Below are 20,165 nucleotides of genomic sequence, written 5' to 3' on the forward strand. Positions count from 1 at the left end.
TGTCATAGGGATTAGCTGGAGTATATGATACACCAATATGTCATAGGGATAGGCTGGAGTATATGGTACACTAATATGTCATAGGGATTAGCTGGAGTATATGGTACACTAATATATCATAGGGATTAGCTGGAGTATATGGTACACCAATATATCATAGGGATTAGCTGGAGTATATGGTACACCAATATATCATAGGGATTAGCTGGAGTATATGGTACACCAATATATCATAGGGATTAGCTGGAGTATATGGTACACTAATATGTCATAGGGATAGGCTGGAGTATATGGTACACTAATATGTCATAGGGATTAGCTGTAGTATATTATACACTAATATGTCATAGGGATTAGCTGGAGTATATGGTACTCTAATATGTCATAGGGATTAGCTGTAGTATACGGTACACTAATATGTCATAGGGATTAGCTGTAGTATATAGTATACTAATATGTCATATGGATTAGCTGTAGTATATGGTACACTAATATGTCATAGGGATTAGCTGTAGTATATGGTACACTAATATGTCATAGGGATTAGCTGTAGTATATAGTATACTAATATGTCATAGGGATTAGCTGGAGTATATGGTACACTAATATGTCATAGGGATTAGCTGGAGTATATGGTACACCAATATGTCATAGGGATTAGCTGTAGTATATGGTACACCAATATGTCATAGGGATTAGCTGGAGTATATGGTACACTAATATGTCATAGGGATTAGCTGTAGTATACGGTACACTAATATGTCATAGGGATTAGCTGTAGTATATAGTATACTAATATGTCATAGGGATTAGCTGGAGTATATGGTACACCAATATGTCATAGGGATTAGCTGGAGTATATGGTACACCAATATATCATAGGGATTAGCTGGAGTATATGGTACACCAATATGTCATAGGGATTAGCTGGAGTATATGGTACACTAATATGTCATAGGGATAGGCTGGAGTATATGATACACTAATATGTCATAGGGATTAGCTGTAGTATATGATACACTAATATGTCATAGGTATTAGCTGGAGTATATGGTACACTAATATGTCATAGGGATTAGCTGGAGTATATGGTACACTAATATGTCATAGGGATTAGCTGGAGTATACGGTACACTAATATGTCATAGGGATTAGCTGTAGTATACGGTACACTAATATGTCATAGGGATTAGCTGGAGTATATGGTACACTAATATGTCATAGGGATTAGCTGGAGTATTTGGTACACTAATATGTCATAGGGATTAGCTGGAGTATACGGTACACTAATATGTCATAGGGATTAGCTGTAGTATGTAGTATACTAATATCTCATAGGGATTAGCTGTAGTATATGGTACACTAATATGTCATAGGGATTAACTGGAGTATATGGTACACTAATATGTCATACGGAGTAGCTGGAGTATATGGTACACTAATATGTCATAGGGATAGGCTGGAGTATATGGTACACTACTATGTCATAGGGAGTAGCTGGAGTATATGGTACACTAATATGTCATAAGGATTAGCTGGAGTATATGGTACACTAATATGTCATAGGGATTAGCTGGAGTATATGGTACACTAATATGTCATAGGGATAACATGGAGTATATGGTACACTAATATGTCATAGGGATTAGCTGGATTATATGGTACACTAATATGTCATAGGGATAAGATGGAGTATATGGTACACTAATATGTCATAGGGATAAGATGGAGTATATGGTACACTAAAATGTCATAGGGATAAGATGGAGTATATGGTACACTAATATGTCATAGGGTTAGGCTAGAGTATATGGTACACTAATATGTCATAGGGATAAGATAGAGTATATGGTACACTAATGTGTCATAGGGATAAGATAGAGTATATGGTACACTAATATGTCATAGGGATAAGATAGAGTATATGGTACACTAATGTGTCATAGGGATAAGATAAGATGGAGGTTTGGGAAGTGCAGACTGGCAAGTCTAGCCATGGAACCCACTGTAAACACAATAACTTCTGCAACATCAAGCTTCTCTGACATAATCATAGCTCTTGCGTTTGTGCATGTATTGGAATGACCATCAGCTCTATATGTCACATCAAGCAATGCCAAACCCTGATGTCCACTTAATGTTTTACACAGTAGAAGTGAGGTCTGTAACAATACTGTGCAAGCATTTGAACTTGCCGTTAATTTCCTTTGTAGACATTGTTAAAACATTATTGCTTATTTATTGGAGCCCTCAAGGAATTTTCATCAAGTGAAAATACTAATTATCAGTAACAGGCTGAGAGAAAACACTTCCTGAGCAACACGAACATTGCTTGGAAACACTGTAATGTGCAATATTTCTAACTTCCGTGCATTTCAAGTGTTTGTTTGTTTTTTGCAACACATATGTAATAGCCAAAATGCTTCTAATAAAAATGACCAGTTTTTAGTCATAGGTTTTACATGGGACCAAGCATACATCTCTATGCCACCTGTGTTTGTTTTAATAGACTGCGCCTCTTTAGACACTGATACTGCTCCAAGCAGGAGACTGGGTGCAGGAGCACACGGCATACAAACGTATGCTCCATATTTATCATCAATATATTTTATTAGAAGCATTTTTACTTATATGTGTACTGTAAAAATATGTATTTCAGTTTTTTGGCTAAAGTGCAACTTTAAATTTTTAACCAGATGATTTAATTGTATCTCTAGCTAATGCAATTTAAATTGTCCTAACCCAAAGTTTAGTGATAGCTTGGAAATCATAACTCTCGGTGAAAGAGTTTTACATCCTCACTGAGACATCTTCCTTTCAGGGAACTGTAACATTCAAAAATAACACTGAAAAAAATACATAAATAAATAAACTGCATATATGTCCAAACAAAAAAATACCTGAACTGTGTTTGTAAGCTAGCTCTTTCAAAGCCATATTATTTATGCACAGTGATGCACACAAGTTTATTAATAAAGCCTCATAAAATTTCTTAAATAAAACAAGCCAAATTTTAAGGGACGTACAAATAAATTTTTGCCCTTTAAAAACAAACATTATGCTTTTTTTTGTCTTAAACAAAATGTTTTTTTTTACCTTCAGTGGATGTAACACACTTTAAGGGCCCCTTAAAATCTCAGTTTGGCTACCCCTTATTAATTAAACTCCTGACATTCAGATGTTATTGTGACCAAAAAATCTTTTTCACCCATGTTTTCTCTACACATCAATCAAAGCTCCACTCTACTACAGAGAATGGATAAGGAAGCCAAAAATAAATCTAACAGACATAATCAATGTAAAGTGTACTCAGCTGTATGTAGATAAATTGACCAATAAATGCAATATTTGAGGCTCCGCCCCATCTAGTTTCTTAAAGCATATCATAGCATCACCTGATGCTGCTTTGTGGTAATTTATTTAGTTCAGATATAAAAGCCAAAATTAAATACTAAATATAGATCTTAAAATACCATTTTCCCTATGTAGTGCCACAATATGTATTAAGAAACACATTTACTATGTAGTGTCATTTTTAAATCAACTTTTAAAAAGCATTAACTGTGACATCAGATGCAATTTCCCCAACCATGCCTATGTTGTAACTCATGAGTATGGTCATTTTTTATTTTCGTTTGCATGTTCACTGTATTTTTTATCTTACTAACTCTTTAAGCGTAAATTAAGTATTAATTCCTGGGCACTGTACGATAATAAACATGTAATGCTTTCTGATTTCTGAATATAATACTAATTGCTTTGCACTTACTAACCTGGTATCTTTTCTTCTTCATCCTAAAGGGAAAATAATCATTCTAGTGATCAGTCTGTTTATTGTCAGTTTTTATAGACATATATTATAAATGTAACTGTGAAAGCTACAGGACAAATGTTTTCAAGTACGAAGAGAAATTGCAGATAAACAAAGTATATCACATTTTGGCAGTAACATATAAACCAGCGCACTGGAAATTACTTTTTGTGGAATTACAAACAAGTGTAAATAGCCAACCTTTCTTATAATACTGGTTCCCATTATATTACTACAAGAAGAGGCAGTTATGTGTACAATAATAGTATGCCCATTTATGTTATACATAGAGCATAATAACATTATACTCACTGATATTATACACCGCTGCCTCTTCTTGTAATAACATTATACTCACTGATATTATACACCGCTGCCTCTTCCTGTAATAACATTATACTCACTGATATTACACACACCGCTGCCTCTTCCTGTAATAACATTATACTCACTGATATTACACACCGCTGCCTCTTCCTGTAATAACATTATACTCACTGATATTATACACACCGCTGCCTCTTCCTGTAATAACATTATACTCACTGATATTATACACACCGCTGCCTCTTCCTGTAATAACATTATACTCACTGATATTATATACACCGCTGCCTCTTCCTGTAATAACATTATACTCACTGATATTATACACACCGCTGCCTCTTCCTGTAATAACATTATACTCACTGATATTACACACACCGCTGCCTCTTCCTGTAATAACATTATACTCACTGATATTACACACCGCTACCTCTTCCTGTAATAACATTATACTCACTGATATTACACACCGCTGCCTCTTCCTGTAATAACATTATACTCACTGATATTATACACACCGCTGCCTCTTCCTGTAATAACATTATACTCACTGATATTACACACACCGCTGCCTCTTCCTGTAATAACATTATACTCACTGATATTACACACCGCTGCCTCTTCCTGTAATAACATTATACTCACTGATATTATACACACCGCTGCCTCTTCCTGTAATAACATTATACTCACTGATATTACACACACCGCTGCCTCTTCCTGTAATAACATTATACTCACTGATATTACACACACCGCTGCCTCTTCCTGTAATAACATTATACTCACTGATATTATACACCGCTGCCTCTTCCTGTAATAACATTATACTCACTGATATTACACACACCGCTGCCTCTTCCTGTAATAACATTATACTCACTGATATTACACACACCGCTGCCTCTTCCTGTAATAACATTATACTCACTGATATTACACACACCGCTGCCTCTTCCTGTAATAACATTATACTCACTGATATTACACACACCGCTGCCTCTTCCTGTAATAACATTATACTCACTGATATTACACACACCGCTGCCTCTTCCTGTAATAACATTATACTCACTGATATTATACACCGCTGCCTCTTCCTGTAATAACATTATACTCACTGATATTACACACACCGCTGCCTCTTCCTGTAATAACATTATACTCACTGATATAACACACACCGCTGCCTCTTCCTGTAATAACATTATACTCACTGATATTATACACACCGCTGCCTCTTCCTGTAATAACATTATACTCACTGATATTACACACCGCTGCCTCTTCCTGTAATAACATTATACTCACTGATATTATACACACCGCTGCCTCTTCCTGTAATAACATTATACTCACTGATATTATACACCGCTGCCTCTTCCTGTAATAACATTATACTCACTGATATTACACACCGCTGCCTCTTCCTGTAATAACATTATACTCACTGATATTATACACACCGCTACCTCTTCCTGTAATAACATTATACTCACTGATATTATACACACCGCTGCCTCTTCCTGTAATAACATTATACTCACTGATATTATACACCGCTGCCTCTTCCTGTAATAACATTATACTCACTGATATTATACACACCGCTGCCTCTTCTTGTAATAACATTATACTCACTGATATTAAACACCGCTGCCTCTTCCTGTAATAACATTATACTCACTGATATTATACACACCGCTGCCTCTTCCTGTAATAACATTATACTCACTGATATTACACACCGCTGCCTCTTCCTGTAATAACATTATACTCACTGATATTATACACACCGCTGCCTCTTCCTGTAATAACATTATACTCACTGATATTACACACACCGCTGCCTCTTCCTGTAATAACATTATACTCACTGATATTATACACACCGCTGCCTCTTCCTGTAATAACATTATACTCACTGATATTACACACACCGCTGCCTCTTCCTGTAATAACATTATACTCACTGATATTACACACCGCTGCCCTCTTCCTGTAATAACATTATACTCACTGATATTACACACACCGCCTGCCTCTTCCTGTAATAACATTATACTCACTGATATTATACACACCGCTGCCTTCTTCCTGTAATAACATTATACTCACTGATATTACACACACCGCTGCCTCTTCCTGTAATAACATTCTATACTCACTGATATTACACACACCGCTGCCTCTTCCTGTAATAACATTATACTCACTGATATTATACACCGCTGCCTCTTCCTGTAATAACATTATACTCACTGATATTACACACTGCTGCCTCTTCCTGTAATAACATTATACTCACTGATATTACACACACCGCTGCCTCTTCCTGTTATAACATTATACTCACTGATATTACACACACCGCTGCCTCTTCCTGTAATAACATTATACTCACTGATATTACACACACCGCTGCCTCTTCCTGTAATAACATTATACTCACTGATATTACACACACCGCTGCCTCTTCCTGTAATAACATTATACTCACTGATATTATACACACCGCTGCCTCTTCCTGTAATAACATTATACTCACTGATATTATACACACCGCTGCCTCTTCCTGTAATAACATTATACTCACTGATATTACACACACGCTGCCTCTTCCTGTAATAACATTATACTCACTGATATTACACACCGCTGCCTCTTCCTGTAATAACATTATACTCACTGATATTATACACACCGCTGCCTCTTCCTGTAATAACATTATACTCACTGATATTACACACACCGCTGCCTCTTCCTGTAATAACATTATACTCACTGATATTATACACCGCTGCCTCTTCCTGTAATAACATTATACTCACTGATATTACACACACCGCTGCCTCTTCCTGTAATAACATTATACTCACTGATATTACACACACCGCTGCCTCTTCCTGTAATAACATTATACTCACTGATATTACACACCGCTGCCTCTTCCTGTAATAACATTATACTCACTGATATTACACACACCGCTGCCTCTTCCTGTAATAACATTATACTCACTGATATTATACACCGCTGCCTCTTCCTGTAATAACATTATACTCACTGATATTATACACACCGCTGCCTCTTCCTGTAATAACATTATACTCACTGATATTACACACACCGCTGCCTCTTCCTGTAATAACATTATACTCACTGATATTACACACTGCTGCCTCTTCCTGTAATAACATTATACTCACTGATATTATACACACCGCTGCCTCTTCCTGTAATAACATTATACTCACTGATATTACACACCTCTGCCTCTTCCTGTAATAACATTATACTCACTGATATTAAACACCGCTGCCTCTTCCTGTAATAACATTATACTCACTGATATTAAACACAGCTGCCTCTTCCTGTAATAACATTATACTCACTGATATTACACACACCGCTGCCTCTTCCTGTAATAACATTATACTCACTGATATTATACACACCGCTGCCTCTTCTTGTAATAACATTATACTCACTGATATTACACACACCTCTGCCTCTTCCTGTAATAACATTATACTCACTGATATTACACACACCGCTGCCTCTTCCTGTAATAACATTATACTCACTGATATTACACACCGCTGCCTCTTCCTGTAATAACATTATACTCACTGATATTACACACACCGCTGCCTCTTCTGTATAACATTATACTCACTGATATTACACACCACTGCCTCTTCCTGTAATAACATTATACTCACTGATATTACACACACCGCTGCCTCTTCCTGTAATAACATTATACTCACTGATATTATACACACCGCTGCCTCTTCCTGTAATAACATTATACTCACTGATATTACAAACACTGCTGCCTCTTCCTGTAATAACATTATACTCACTGATATTATACACACCGCTACCTCTTCCTGTAATAACATTATACTCACTGATATTACACACACCGCTGCCTCTTCCTGTAATAACATTATACTCACTGATATTACACACCGCTGCCTCTTCCTGTAATAACATTATACTCACTGATATTATACACCGCTGCCTCTTCCTGTAATAACATTATACTCACTGATATTATACACCGCTACCTCTTCCTGTAATAACATTATACTCACTGATATTACACACACCGCTGCCTCTTCCTGTAATAACATTATACTCACTGATATTACACACCGCTGCCTCTTCCTGTAATAACATTATACTCACTGATATTACACACACCGCTGCCCTCTTCCTGTAATAACATTATACTCACTGATATTACACACCGCTGCCTCTTCCTGTAATAACATTATACTCACTGATATTATACACACCGCTGCCTCTTCCTGTAATAACATTATACTCACTGATATTATACACCGCTGCCTCTTCCTGTAATAACATTATACTCACTGATATTACACACCGCTGCCTCTTCCTGTAATAACATTATACTCACTGATATTACACACCGCTTCCTCTTCCTGTAATAACATTATACTCACTGATATTACACACCGCTGCCTCTTCCTGTAATAACATTATACTCACTGATATTACACACACCGCTGCCTCTTCCTGTAATAACATTATACTCACTGATATTAAACACCGCTGCCTCTTCTTGTAATAACATTATACTCACTGATATTATACACACCGCTGCCTCTTCCTGTAATAACATTATACTCACTGATATTACACACCGCTGCCTCTTCCTGTAATAACATTATACTCACTGATATTATACACCGCTGCCTCTTCCTGTAATAACATTATACTCACTGATATTATACACACCGCTGCCTCTTCCTGTAATAACATTATACTCACTGATATTACACACCGCTGCCTCTTCCTGTAATAACATTATACTCACTGATATTATACACACCGCTGCCTCTTCCTGTAATAACATTATACTCACTGATATTACACACCGCTGCCTCTTCCTGTAATAACATTATACTCACTGATATTAAACACACCGCTGCCTCTTCCTGTAATAACATTATACTCACTGATATTAAACACAGCTGCCTCTTCCTGTAATAACATTATACTCACTGATATTACACACACCGCTGCCTCTTCCTGTAATAACATTATACTCACTGATATTATACACACCGCTGCCTCTTCTTGTAATAACATTATACTCACTGATATTACACACACCGCTGCCTCTTCCTGTAATAACATTATACTCACTGATATTACACACCGCTGCCTCTTCCTGTAATAACATTATACTCACTGATATTACACACCGCTGCCTCTTCCTGTAATAACATTATACTCACTGATATTACACACACCGCTGCCTCTTCCTGTAATAACATTATACTCACTGATATTACACACCACTGCCTCTTCCTGTAATAACATTATACTCACTGATATTACACACACCGCTGCCTCTTCTTGTAATAACATTATACTCACTGATATTATACACACCGCTGCCTCTTCCTGTAATAACATTATACTCACTGATATTATACACACCGCTGCCTCTTCCTGTAATAACATTATACTCACTGATATTACACACACTGCTGCCTCTTCCTGTAATAACATTATACTCACTGATATTATACACACCGCTACCTCTTCCTGTAATAACATTATACTCACTGATATTACACACACCGCTGCCTCTTCCTGTAATAACATTATACTCACTGATATTACACACCGCTGCCTCTTCCTGTAATAACATTATACTCACTGATATTATACACCGCTGCCTCTTCCTGTAATAACATTATACTCACTGATATTATACACCGCTACCTCTTCCTGTAATAACATTATACTCACTGATATTACACACACCGCTGCCTCTTCCTGTAATAACATTATACTCACTGATATTACACACCGCTGCCTCTTCCTGTAATAACATTATACTCACTGATATTACACACACCGCTGCCTCTTCCTGTAATAACATTATACTCACTGATATTACACACCGCTGCCTCTTCCTGTAATAACATTATACTCACTGATATTACACACCGCTGCCTCTTCCTGTAATAACATTATACTCACTGATATTATACACCGCTGCCTCTTCCTGTAATAACATTATACTCACTGATATTACACACCGCTGCCTCTTCCTGTAATAACATTATACTCACTGATATTACACACCGCTTCCTCTTCCTGTAATAACATTATACTCACTGATATTACACACCGCTGCCTCTTCCTGTAATAACATTATACTCACTGATATTACACACACCGCTGCCTCTTCCTGTAATAACATTATACTCACTGATATTAAACACCGCTGCCTCTTCTTGTAATAACATTATACTCACTGATATTATACACCGCTGCCTCTTCCTGTAATAACATTATACTCACTGATATTACACACCGCTGCCTCTTCCTGTAATAACATTATACTCACTGATATTATACACCGCTGCCTCTTCCTGTAATAACATTATACTCACTGATATTATACACACCGCTGCCTCTTCCTGTAATAACATTATACTCACTGATATTACACACCGCTGCCTCTTCCTGTAATAACATTATACTCACTGATATTATACACACCGCTGCCTCTTCCTGTAATAACATTATACTCACTGATATTACACACACCGCTGCCTCTTCCTGTAATAACATTATACTCACTGATATTACACACACCGCTGCCTCTTCCTGTAATAACATTATACTCACTGATATTACACACACCGCTGCCTCTTCCTGTAATAACATTATACTCACTGATATTACACACACCGCTGCCTCTTCCTGTTATAACATTATACTCACTGATATTACACACACCGCTGCCTCTTCCTGTAATAACATTATACTCACTGATATTATACACACCGCTGCCTCTTCCTGTAATAACATTATACTCACTGATATTATACACACCGCTGCCTCTTCCTGTAATAACATTATACTCACTGATATTACACACCCGCTGCCTCTTCCTGTAATAACATTATACTCACTGATATTACACACCGCTGCCTCTTCCTGTAATAACATTATACTCACTGATATTACACACCGCTGCCTCTTCCTGTAATAACATTATACTCACTGATATTACACACACCGCTGCCTCTTCCTGTAATAACATTATACTCACTGATATTATACACCGCTGCCTCTTCTTGTAATAACATTATACTCACTGATATTATACACACCGCTGCCTCTTCCTGTAATAACATTATACTCACTGATATTATACACCGCTGCCTCTTCCTGTAATAACATTATACTCACTGATATTATACACCGCTGCCTCTTCCTGTAATAACATTATACTCACTGATATTATACACCGCTGCCTCTTCCTGTAATAACATTATACTCACTGATATTATACACACCGCTGCCTCTTCCTGTAATAACATTATACTCACTGATATTACACACACCGCTGCCTCTTCCTGTAATAACATTATACTCACTGATATTACACACCGCTGCCTCTTCCTGTAATAACATTATACTCACTGATATTACACACACCACTGCCTCTTCCTGTAATAACATTATACTCACTGATATTACACACCGCTGCCTCTTCCTGTAATAACATTATACTCACTGATATTATACACACCACTGCCTCTTCCTGTAATAACATTATACTCACTGATATTATACACACCGCTGCCTCTTCCTGTAATAACATTATACTCACTGATATTACACACCGCTTCCTCTTCCTGTAATAACATTATACTCACTGATATTATACACACCGCTACCTCTTCCTGTAATAACATTATACTCACTGATATTACACACACCGCTGCCTCTTCTTGTAATAACATTATACTCACTGATATTATACACACCGCTGCCTCTTCCTGTAATAACATTATACTCACTGATATTATACACCGCTGCCTCTTCCTGTAATAACATTATACTCACTGATATTACACACCGCTGCCTCTTCCTGTAATAACATTATACTCACTGATATTACACACCGCTGCCTCTTCCTGTAATAACATTATACTCACTGATATTATACACACCGCTGCCTCTTCCTGTAATAACATTATACTCACTGATATTATACACCGCTGCCTCTTCCTGTAATAACATTATACTCACTGATATTATACACACCGCTGCCTCTTCCTGTAATAACATTATACTCACTGATATTACACACACCGCTGCCTCTTCCTGTAATAACATTATACTCACTGATATTATACACACCGCTGCCTCTTCCTGTAATAACATTATACTCACTGATATTACACACACCGCTGCCTCTTCCTGTAATAACATTATACTCACTGATATTATACACCGCTGCCTCTTCCTGTAATAACATTATACTCACTGATATTATACACACCGCTGCCTCTTCCTGTAATAACATTATACTCACTGATATTATACACACCGCTGCCTCTTCCTGTAATAACATTATACTCACTGATATTACACACACCGCTGCCTCTTCCTGTAATAACATTATACTCACTGATATTATACACACCGCTGCCTCTTCCTGTAATAACATTATACTCACTGATATTATACACACCGCTGCCTCTTCCTGTAATAACATTATTCTCACTGATATTATACACACCGCTGCCTCTTCCTGTAATAACATTATACTCACTGATATTATACACACCGCTGCCTCTGCCTGTAATAACATTATACTCACTGATATTATACACCGCTGCCTCTTCCTGTAATAACATTATACTTACTGATATTATACACCGCTGCCTCTTCCTGTAATAACATTATACTCACTGATATTACACACACCGCTGCCTCTTCCTGTAATAACATTATACTCACTGATATTATACACACCTGCCTCTTCCTGTAATAACATTATACTCACTGATATTACACACACCGCTGCCTCTTCCTGTAATAACATTATACTCACTGATATTACACACACCGCTGCCTCTTCCTGTAATAACATTATACTCACTGATATTACACACACCGCTGCCTCTTCCTGTAATAACATTATACTCACTGATATTACACACACCGCTGCCTCTTCTTGTAATAACATTATACTCACTGATATTATACACCGCTGCCTCTTCCTGTAATAACATAATACTCACTGATATTACACACCGCTGCCTCTTCCTGTAATAACATTATACTCACTGATATTATACACACCGCTGCCTCTTCCTGTAATAACATTATACTCACTGATATTATACACACCGCTGCCTCTTCCTGTAATAACATTATACTCACTGATATTATACACCGCTGCCTCTTCCTGTAATAACATTATACTCACTGATATTACACACACCGCTGCCTCTTCCTGTAATAACATTATACTCACTGATATTACACACACCGCTGCCTCTTCCTGTAATAACATTATACTCACTGATATTATACACCGCTGCCTCTTCCTGTAATAACATTATACTCACTGATATTACACACCGCTGCCTCTTCCTGTAATAATATTATACTCACTGATATTACACACACCGCTGCCTCTTCCTGTAATAACATTATACTCACTGATATTATACACACCGCTGCCTCTTCCTGTAATAACATTCTACTCACTGATATTATACACACCGCTGCCTCTCCCTGTAATAACATTATACTCACTGATATTACACACCGCTGCCTCTTCCTGTAATAACATTATACTCACTGATATTACACACCGCTGCCTCTTCCTGTAATAACATTATACTCACTGATATTACACACCGCTGCCTCTTCCTGTAATAACATTATACTCACTGATATTACACACACCGCTGTCTCTTCCTGTAATAACATTATACTCACTGATATTACACACACCGCTGCCTCTTCCTGTAATAACATTATACTCACTGATATTATACACACCGCTGCCTCTTCCTGTAATAACATTATACTCACTGATATTACACACACCGCTGCCTCTTCCTGTAATAACATTATACTCACTGATATTATACACACCGCTGCCTCTTCCTGTAATAACATTATACTCACTGATATTATACACACCGCTGCCTCTTCCTGTAATAACATTATACTCACTGATATTACACACACCGCTGCCTCTTCCTATAATAACATTATACTCACTGATATTACACACCGCTGCCTCTTCCTGTAATAACATTATACTCACTGATATTACACACACCGCTGCCTCTTCCTGTAATAACATTATACTCACTGATATTACACACCGCTGCCTCTTCTTGTAATAACATTATACTCACTGATATTATACACACCGCTGCCTCTTCCTGTAATAACATTATACTCACTGATATTACACACACCGCTGCCTCTTCCTGTAATAACATTATACTCACTGATATTACACACCGATGCCTCTTCCTGTAATAACATTATACTCACTGATATTACACACACCGCTGCCTCTTCCTGTAATAACATTATACTCACTGATATTACACACCGCTGCCTCTTCTTGTAATAACATTATACTCACTGATATTACACACACCGCTGTCTCTTCCTGTAATAACATTATACTCACTGATATTACACACCGATGCCTCTTCCTGTAATAACATTATACTCACTGATATTATACACACCGCTGCCTCTTCCTGTAATAACATTATACTCACTGATATTACACACACCGCTGCCTCTTCCTGTAATAACATTATACTCACTGATATTACACACACCGCTGCCTCTTCCTGTAATAACATTATACTCACTGATATTACACACTGGTTCATTTTTCTCATATTTTGGCCAGTTTTTTACAAATGAGAATCTTGTATCTTTTGTTCCAAACATTGAGAGTTTCACATAAATAATAGATCATACTTCTAGGTAGCCAATCTGAAATAATAAGTAGCCAAACTGAAATAATAAGTAACTAGAGAATATTTAATAAAAAAAAGATTCCCTGAAACGCACCAGGACAAAACAAAGTCCTTTAGACAATATTTTCTTTTGTTTTGTTTTAGCAATGTGAAGGGCCGGTGAAAACTGACAATAAACAATTTGCTAATGTATTACCTCTGCTTCCAATATTTTATTATTTGTTTGCTGCTCAGTTCTGTGATACTCAACCTTGGTTTAATAAAGGCCCCAGTTCTTAAAGTTTGGTTTCAAATAATTGTGTATCTTTCTATAATCAAAGTCTTTTATTCTTATTACATGGTTACTAAACTTAATTTTTTTACTTCCTAGGAGCATGTCAAATATGTTTTTCTTTAAGTTTAGAAATTTAATTCAGATTATTATGAGAAATGAAACATGCTCCTTACTAAGGGCCCAATCATCAGAAATTCGCCAGCATGAAGAGAAATCACACAAAATCTTAGAGACTTACCTTTAGACCTTATTCTGTAATGTAAATATCTCTGCTTTACACCCACAACATAAACAGCTCTCAAGCTAAAATTTGCCTTTCTACATTAGCGCTGCAGAATCTGCTGGCACTCTACAAATAACCGATAATAATAATAATTCTTGCAGTAATGATGAGACTTAGGGGCCGCTTTATTAAAGTTTGGACGGACATGATACGATGTAGCGTATAATGTCCGCCGCACATCGATAAATGCCGACGCTGTTGGCATTTTTCCTTGCACAAGCATTTCTAGTAAACTGCTTGTGCAATGCCGCCCCCTGCAGATTTGCGGCTAATCAATCAGCCCGATCGTATTGGATCGGGCAGATAGATGTTCACAGCCTCAGAGCAGGCGGACAAGTTATGGAGCAGCAGTCTTTAGATCACTGCTTCTTAACGACTGTTTCCGGCGATCCTGAAGACTCGCACGGAAACAGAGGCAACAAGCTCCATTCGGAGCTTGATAATTCGGCCCCTTATTAGATTAACTCCCCAGAGAGGATTATAGTATCAGGCATTAACCAGAGCAAAAAACACATTTTATGGCATACTTTTCCAATCAGGCTAATATTAGAAATATGAAACCGTAAAATAATTAGAAATCCATTACATTCTCTGAAAGTGTTTATCAATCAGCATAGCCTTATACGTACGCAAGGTACGCCTGGCATCCTTAATTAGACTTATATACTTCTGCTGGAAAAATATTCTAATTGAGCTCAAAGAGCCATTCTAGTAAAAAATAATAAAACATGACATGATCTAATCCTTTAGATCATGTAATCTTAAGTGTATCGACCCCAGGCTACTGTGTTTAACCCCAGTAGAAATACCGCTCGGGTCTCAAAGAGCATTGCTGGTCCTAAGTAAAAAATACAGCTTATCCAATCAGCAGCGCTAGTCACACATCTGAATTCTGCGACTAGTGCTACTGTTTGGTTCAGTGGCGTTTTCTGCTCTAGACCAGCAGTGCTCTGCGAATCCCAAGCAGTATTTCTACCGTGTGTTTAACCCTTCTGCAGGGGTTAAACACACAGTAGTTTAGGGTCAATAGTCTTCAAATGACATGCTGTAATGGATTAGAGCATGTCATTTGTATTTACTATAATGGCCCTTTCATATCCTATTTGACAGTAGTGAGGTCGGGAACATGGATCTCACTTTGTTTAATGTAATTAAAATATTTGTTATAATGGTACCCATTACATTATTTTAATTTCCACAAGTTAGTTGCCACGTAATTGCATTGTGGCATTATTTATTGGACCTACTACGAGTTTTAAATGATGGAACTTGTATAAAAAGTCATCCAGAACCAGGTCCATTTCTCGATGACCACAGCAATGACTAAAGTATAACTGCCAGTCATGTATACCGTAAGATTGTATGTAGGCGCCAGCCCAGACAGATATAGCTCATTCCTAGACAACTCATTTAAGGCAGAGGCCCTGGGTAAAAATCAGCCAGGGGCAGTAATGCCCATAAAGGTCACAGAGCTGCAAAAGCCAAGGTGGGCAAGGAAGGGGAGGAGATTTTGAATTTAAGTTACAACCGTTGAGATCCTCCTGCCACACTCACTATAGTCTTAAAAGTCGCTCCAATTGTAAGTCTTTATAATATATCATTTAAAATAATCCTCATGCTGTCAGTTTTTAGCAAATTGCTTCAAAGTCCCAGAGCGAAGTTATAAATGACAGCCTGTGTGCTGTGATCAGGGCCCAGCATGTATAATCCCTAAACGATTTAATTAGATAGTGAAAGTGACTTTATTTGCTGTAATACTTAAAAATAGTACTCAAAATGTTTCTCTCATGCATATGAAAGAACAACAGTGAAACATTCATGCATTTTCCCCATAAAAATCTAAAATATAACCCTTTTAAAATGTAACTGTAGCAGGAAATGCACAATGCATACCTACGTATTCATTGCCCAGTGGCTGGTAGGCACATCTCCCATTGGGGAAGAGGGAAAAGCCTTGACATACCTGAAAAGAAAAGGCTTATACAGCACAGTAGAATTAATGTAAATGAAAACATATCATGCATTTTTTAATAACCCTTTTTGGGAGCCAAAAAACCCTTCTGTTTTCAAATGTGCTTTGTTCTTATGGTACCCTTTGTTGAAGAGTAAAGCTATGTATGCTGAAATGAGCTTAGGAGTGTGCATGCGTCTGCCATTCTACTGCAGCAGTGTTTGCAACAATGTATAACATTGCTATAAGCCTTGTTGCAAGCACTGCTTCCCAATGGCTAAAGACACTCCTGAGCTCAACTAGCATTACTCTTTAACAAAGGATACCAAGATAACTACACAAAATTGATAAAAGTAGTAAAATGGGAAGCTGTGTAAAATGTTGTGTTATATCCAATCAAATGAAGTTTAATTTTGACTTTACTGCCCTGGAGTATTTTATTTAGCGGCTTATTTGGAATGTAAACCCATCTGATTTGCAGTAATGAAGTATAGACGTCCCATGGCGCTATTGTCTTTTGTCGTGTCCTCTTCTGTATAGCCAGTCTACATAGTGCTTCTGTCTGAGCCCTTGGTGCTCTTCAAGATAACCTAGGAGGACCTGCTGGTTGAGTATCACAGAATCTGCTTGTGCACCCACTTTCACAATGCATAGGCTGTGGTTCCATGTCGTAGCGTTATTAAATTGCGCTTATCAATCATTCTTGCCAGGAATTCCATCGCCTACTACATTAAAGAAGTCAGAGAAGTCTGGTTTCAGCAGTCCCTCTCCTTCGCAGACCACTTCCCTGGGAACGGCATTCACACAACACCATCGACCTGTCATAACAGGACCCAGAGGTGAGGCGTAACCTACAGAGCCCCTCTCCTTTATCAGCGTAAAGTACCGTTCTCCAGTATATGTGTGTACTACAGCGGATAGATTCCATAAGTCGCAAGACTCCATGCTAACAAAAAAAAAATCAAATTTCTTTTTTTATCTTTTACCAGTTTTTGTTTTTTGTAAAGTAGAATTTAAGCCAATTCTGTACAGTTTTTCTTTTAAAAAAATAGTATTATATAGGGGTTTGTACTGAACTAAAACTGTTTGTAGGCAGTTTGTTTAGAATAATAAATGTGTTTTTTGTTGTTGTATATATTAATGTGTGTTGAAATTGTTTTAAATGAGAGTTTATTGGCCACTATGTTTTATATGTAAAGCAGCGCCATATTGTGTGACATACGAGCGAGGCAGTACATGACGCTTATTCATAGTGATACCATTCAGATACTGTAAAGAGATGGGAAGAAATATCATGTGAGGTGTGATGAATACGTCTTGCCTGAGAGGGAAGCTGGGATTTTCCTTAAAGGGACATTAAAGGCATTTTTGTTGTGTATGTATCAAAGCTAAATCTATGCATTGCAAGGATCTGCATTCAAAATACACGTTTAAAAAGCATTTCAAATGCTAATTTTGTTACAACAAATGTCTCTCTTTTGCATCCTAGGGACACACCACTTAAAAAGGCCTCTTGAGTGTTGTTTTTTTTATTTTCACTTTTGTTGTGGCTGGCTAGAAATGAACTATTGCACATATTAAGCAATCACTGTGCAGCATGCTGAAGTGTCAAGGGTCTGCATTCTAATGAATGTATTTCAGTCTCTGGAGGGAAGTGGAACATTCTCAATTTTTAGATTAGTTACAGGATGCACAGGCAAAATAAACAATTAAATTGCATTTTTTTTCATTATACATCATCAAATAAACTGATGATAAATGTATTTTTTACTTATTGTCCCTTTAAATAAGTTCAGTGTTGTATTTGCTTTATATTTTATTGATCTATTGTTTTCATTTAGAAATAAGAATTTTAACCATAAACATATTCTTGTGTTACAAAATTTAGCTCGCCAAACATATTTTCTTGGCTCTGTGAGTCTTTAAACAGGATTAATATGAATCTTATTTTCCTTTCCATGGCTCTCATCATTAATAGCGTGTTAAACACATGTGATATGAATCAATAATATTTTATTTTGTGGGTTTGAGAAGGGCCACAAGATAGTCAGCACATTGCAAAGAAAACCACTAATATGAATTACATCTTTCATAAGGGATAGTGTTATGCCAAGATTTAATTAATTGTGTTGCTTAGAGAGGTTCAAATGTTACATTGACTATTTAACCCTTTCGCTGCTAAGCCTTTTTACCCCCCAGTGCTGAGCCAATTTTGAGCTTTTTTTGCAGCCTACATTTAAACCCTATTGTAAGTCAAATGTCAGTGAGTGACCCATACAAATTACATATTGTTTTTTTCAGCAGACTCACAATAAACCATTATTATATTTATAATTCATGGCATGTGAGATAGGTGCAGCAAAAACTGTAAAAAAAATGTATTTATGGCCCAGTGACCGCTGCTGTTACTGTGATCACTTTACTAAGTTGTCATCAATGGTGAACTAGGGGCCAATACAGTTTGTTGGGATAATAATATAGATTAGAAAGGCCGCATTGTGCAGTACAGAAATAAAATCACTTTTTTTTCTTGCAAGGTGTTTACTGTTACCACAGTGATCACCTGACTAAATAAACAAAATGCATTTCTTTTTTTTTTAAGAGGGGAACTTGTCTGCTGGAAAATAAACTTTATTAGGGATTTTTTATTGTACCATCGCCAAGCAAATCCCCATGTGTTTTTTTACTTTATTTTTAAATGATCT

The 20,165-nt window shown here is 36.9% G+C and overlaps 1 protein-coding gene across 9 annotated transcripts in view; it reads left to right on the forward strand.

The window, feature by feature from the left end:
- The window catches only part of NFIA (nuclear factor I A), a 761,934-nt gene that overhangs the window by 553,481 nt on the left and 188,288 nt on the right, over positions 1 to 20,165 (forward strand). For 5 of the 9 annotated variants that reach the window (XM_053693636.1, XM_053693638.1, XM_053693635.1 and 2 more), the window contains one exon: positions 18,171 to 18,299. The exons of the other annotated variants lie outside the window; for them this stretch is intronic. In XM_053693636.1, the coding sequence (XP_053549611.1) occupies positions 18,171 to 18,299 (129 nt within the window). The remainder of the gene's footprint in view (positions 1 to 18,170; positions 18,300 to 20,165) is intronic. 9 annotated transcript variants of the gene reach the window in all.

This window comes from Bombina bombina, chromosome 10, assembly GCF_027579735.1.
Source record: "Bombina bombina isolate aBomBom1 chromosome 10, aBomBom1.pri, whole genome shotgun sequence".
In the NCBI taxonomy this organism is placed as follows: Eukaryota; Metazoa; Chordata; class Amphibia; order Anura; family Bombinatoridae; genus Bombina; species Bombina bombina.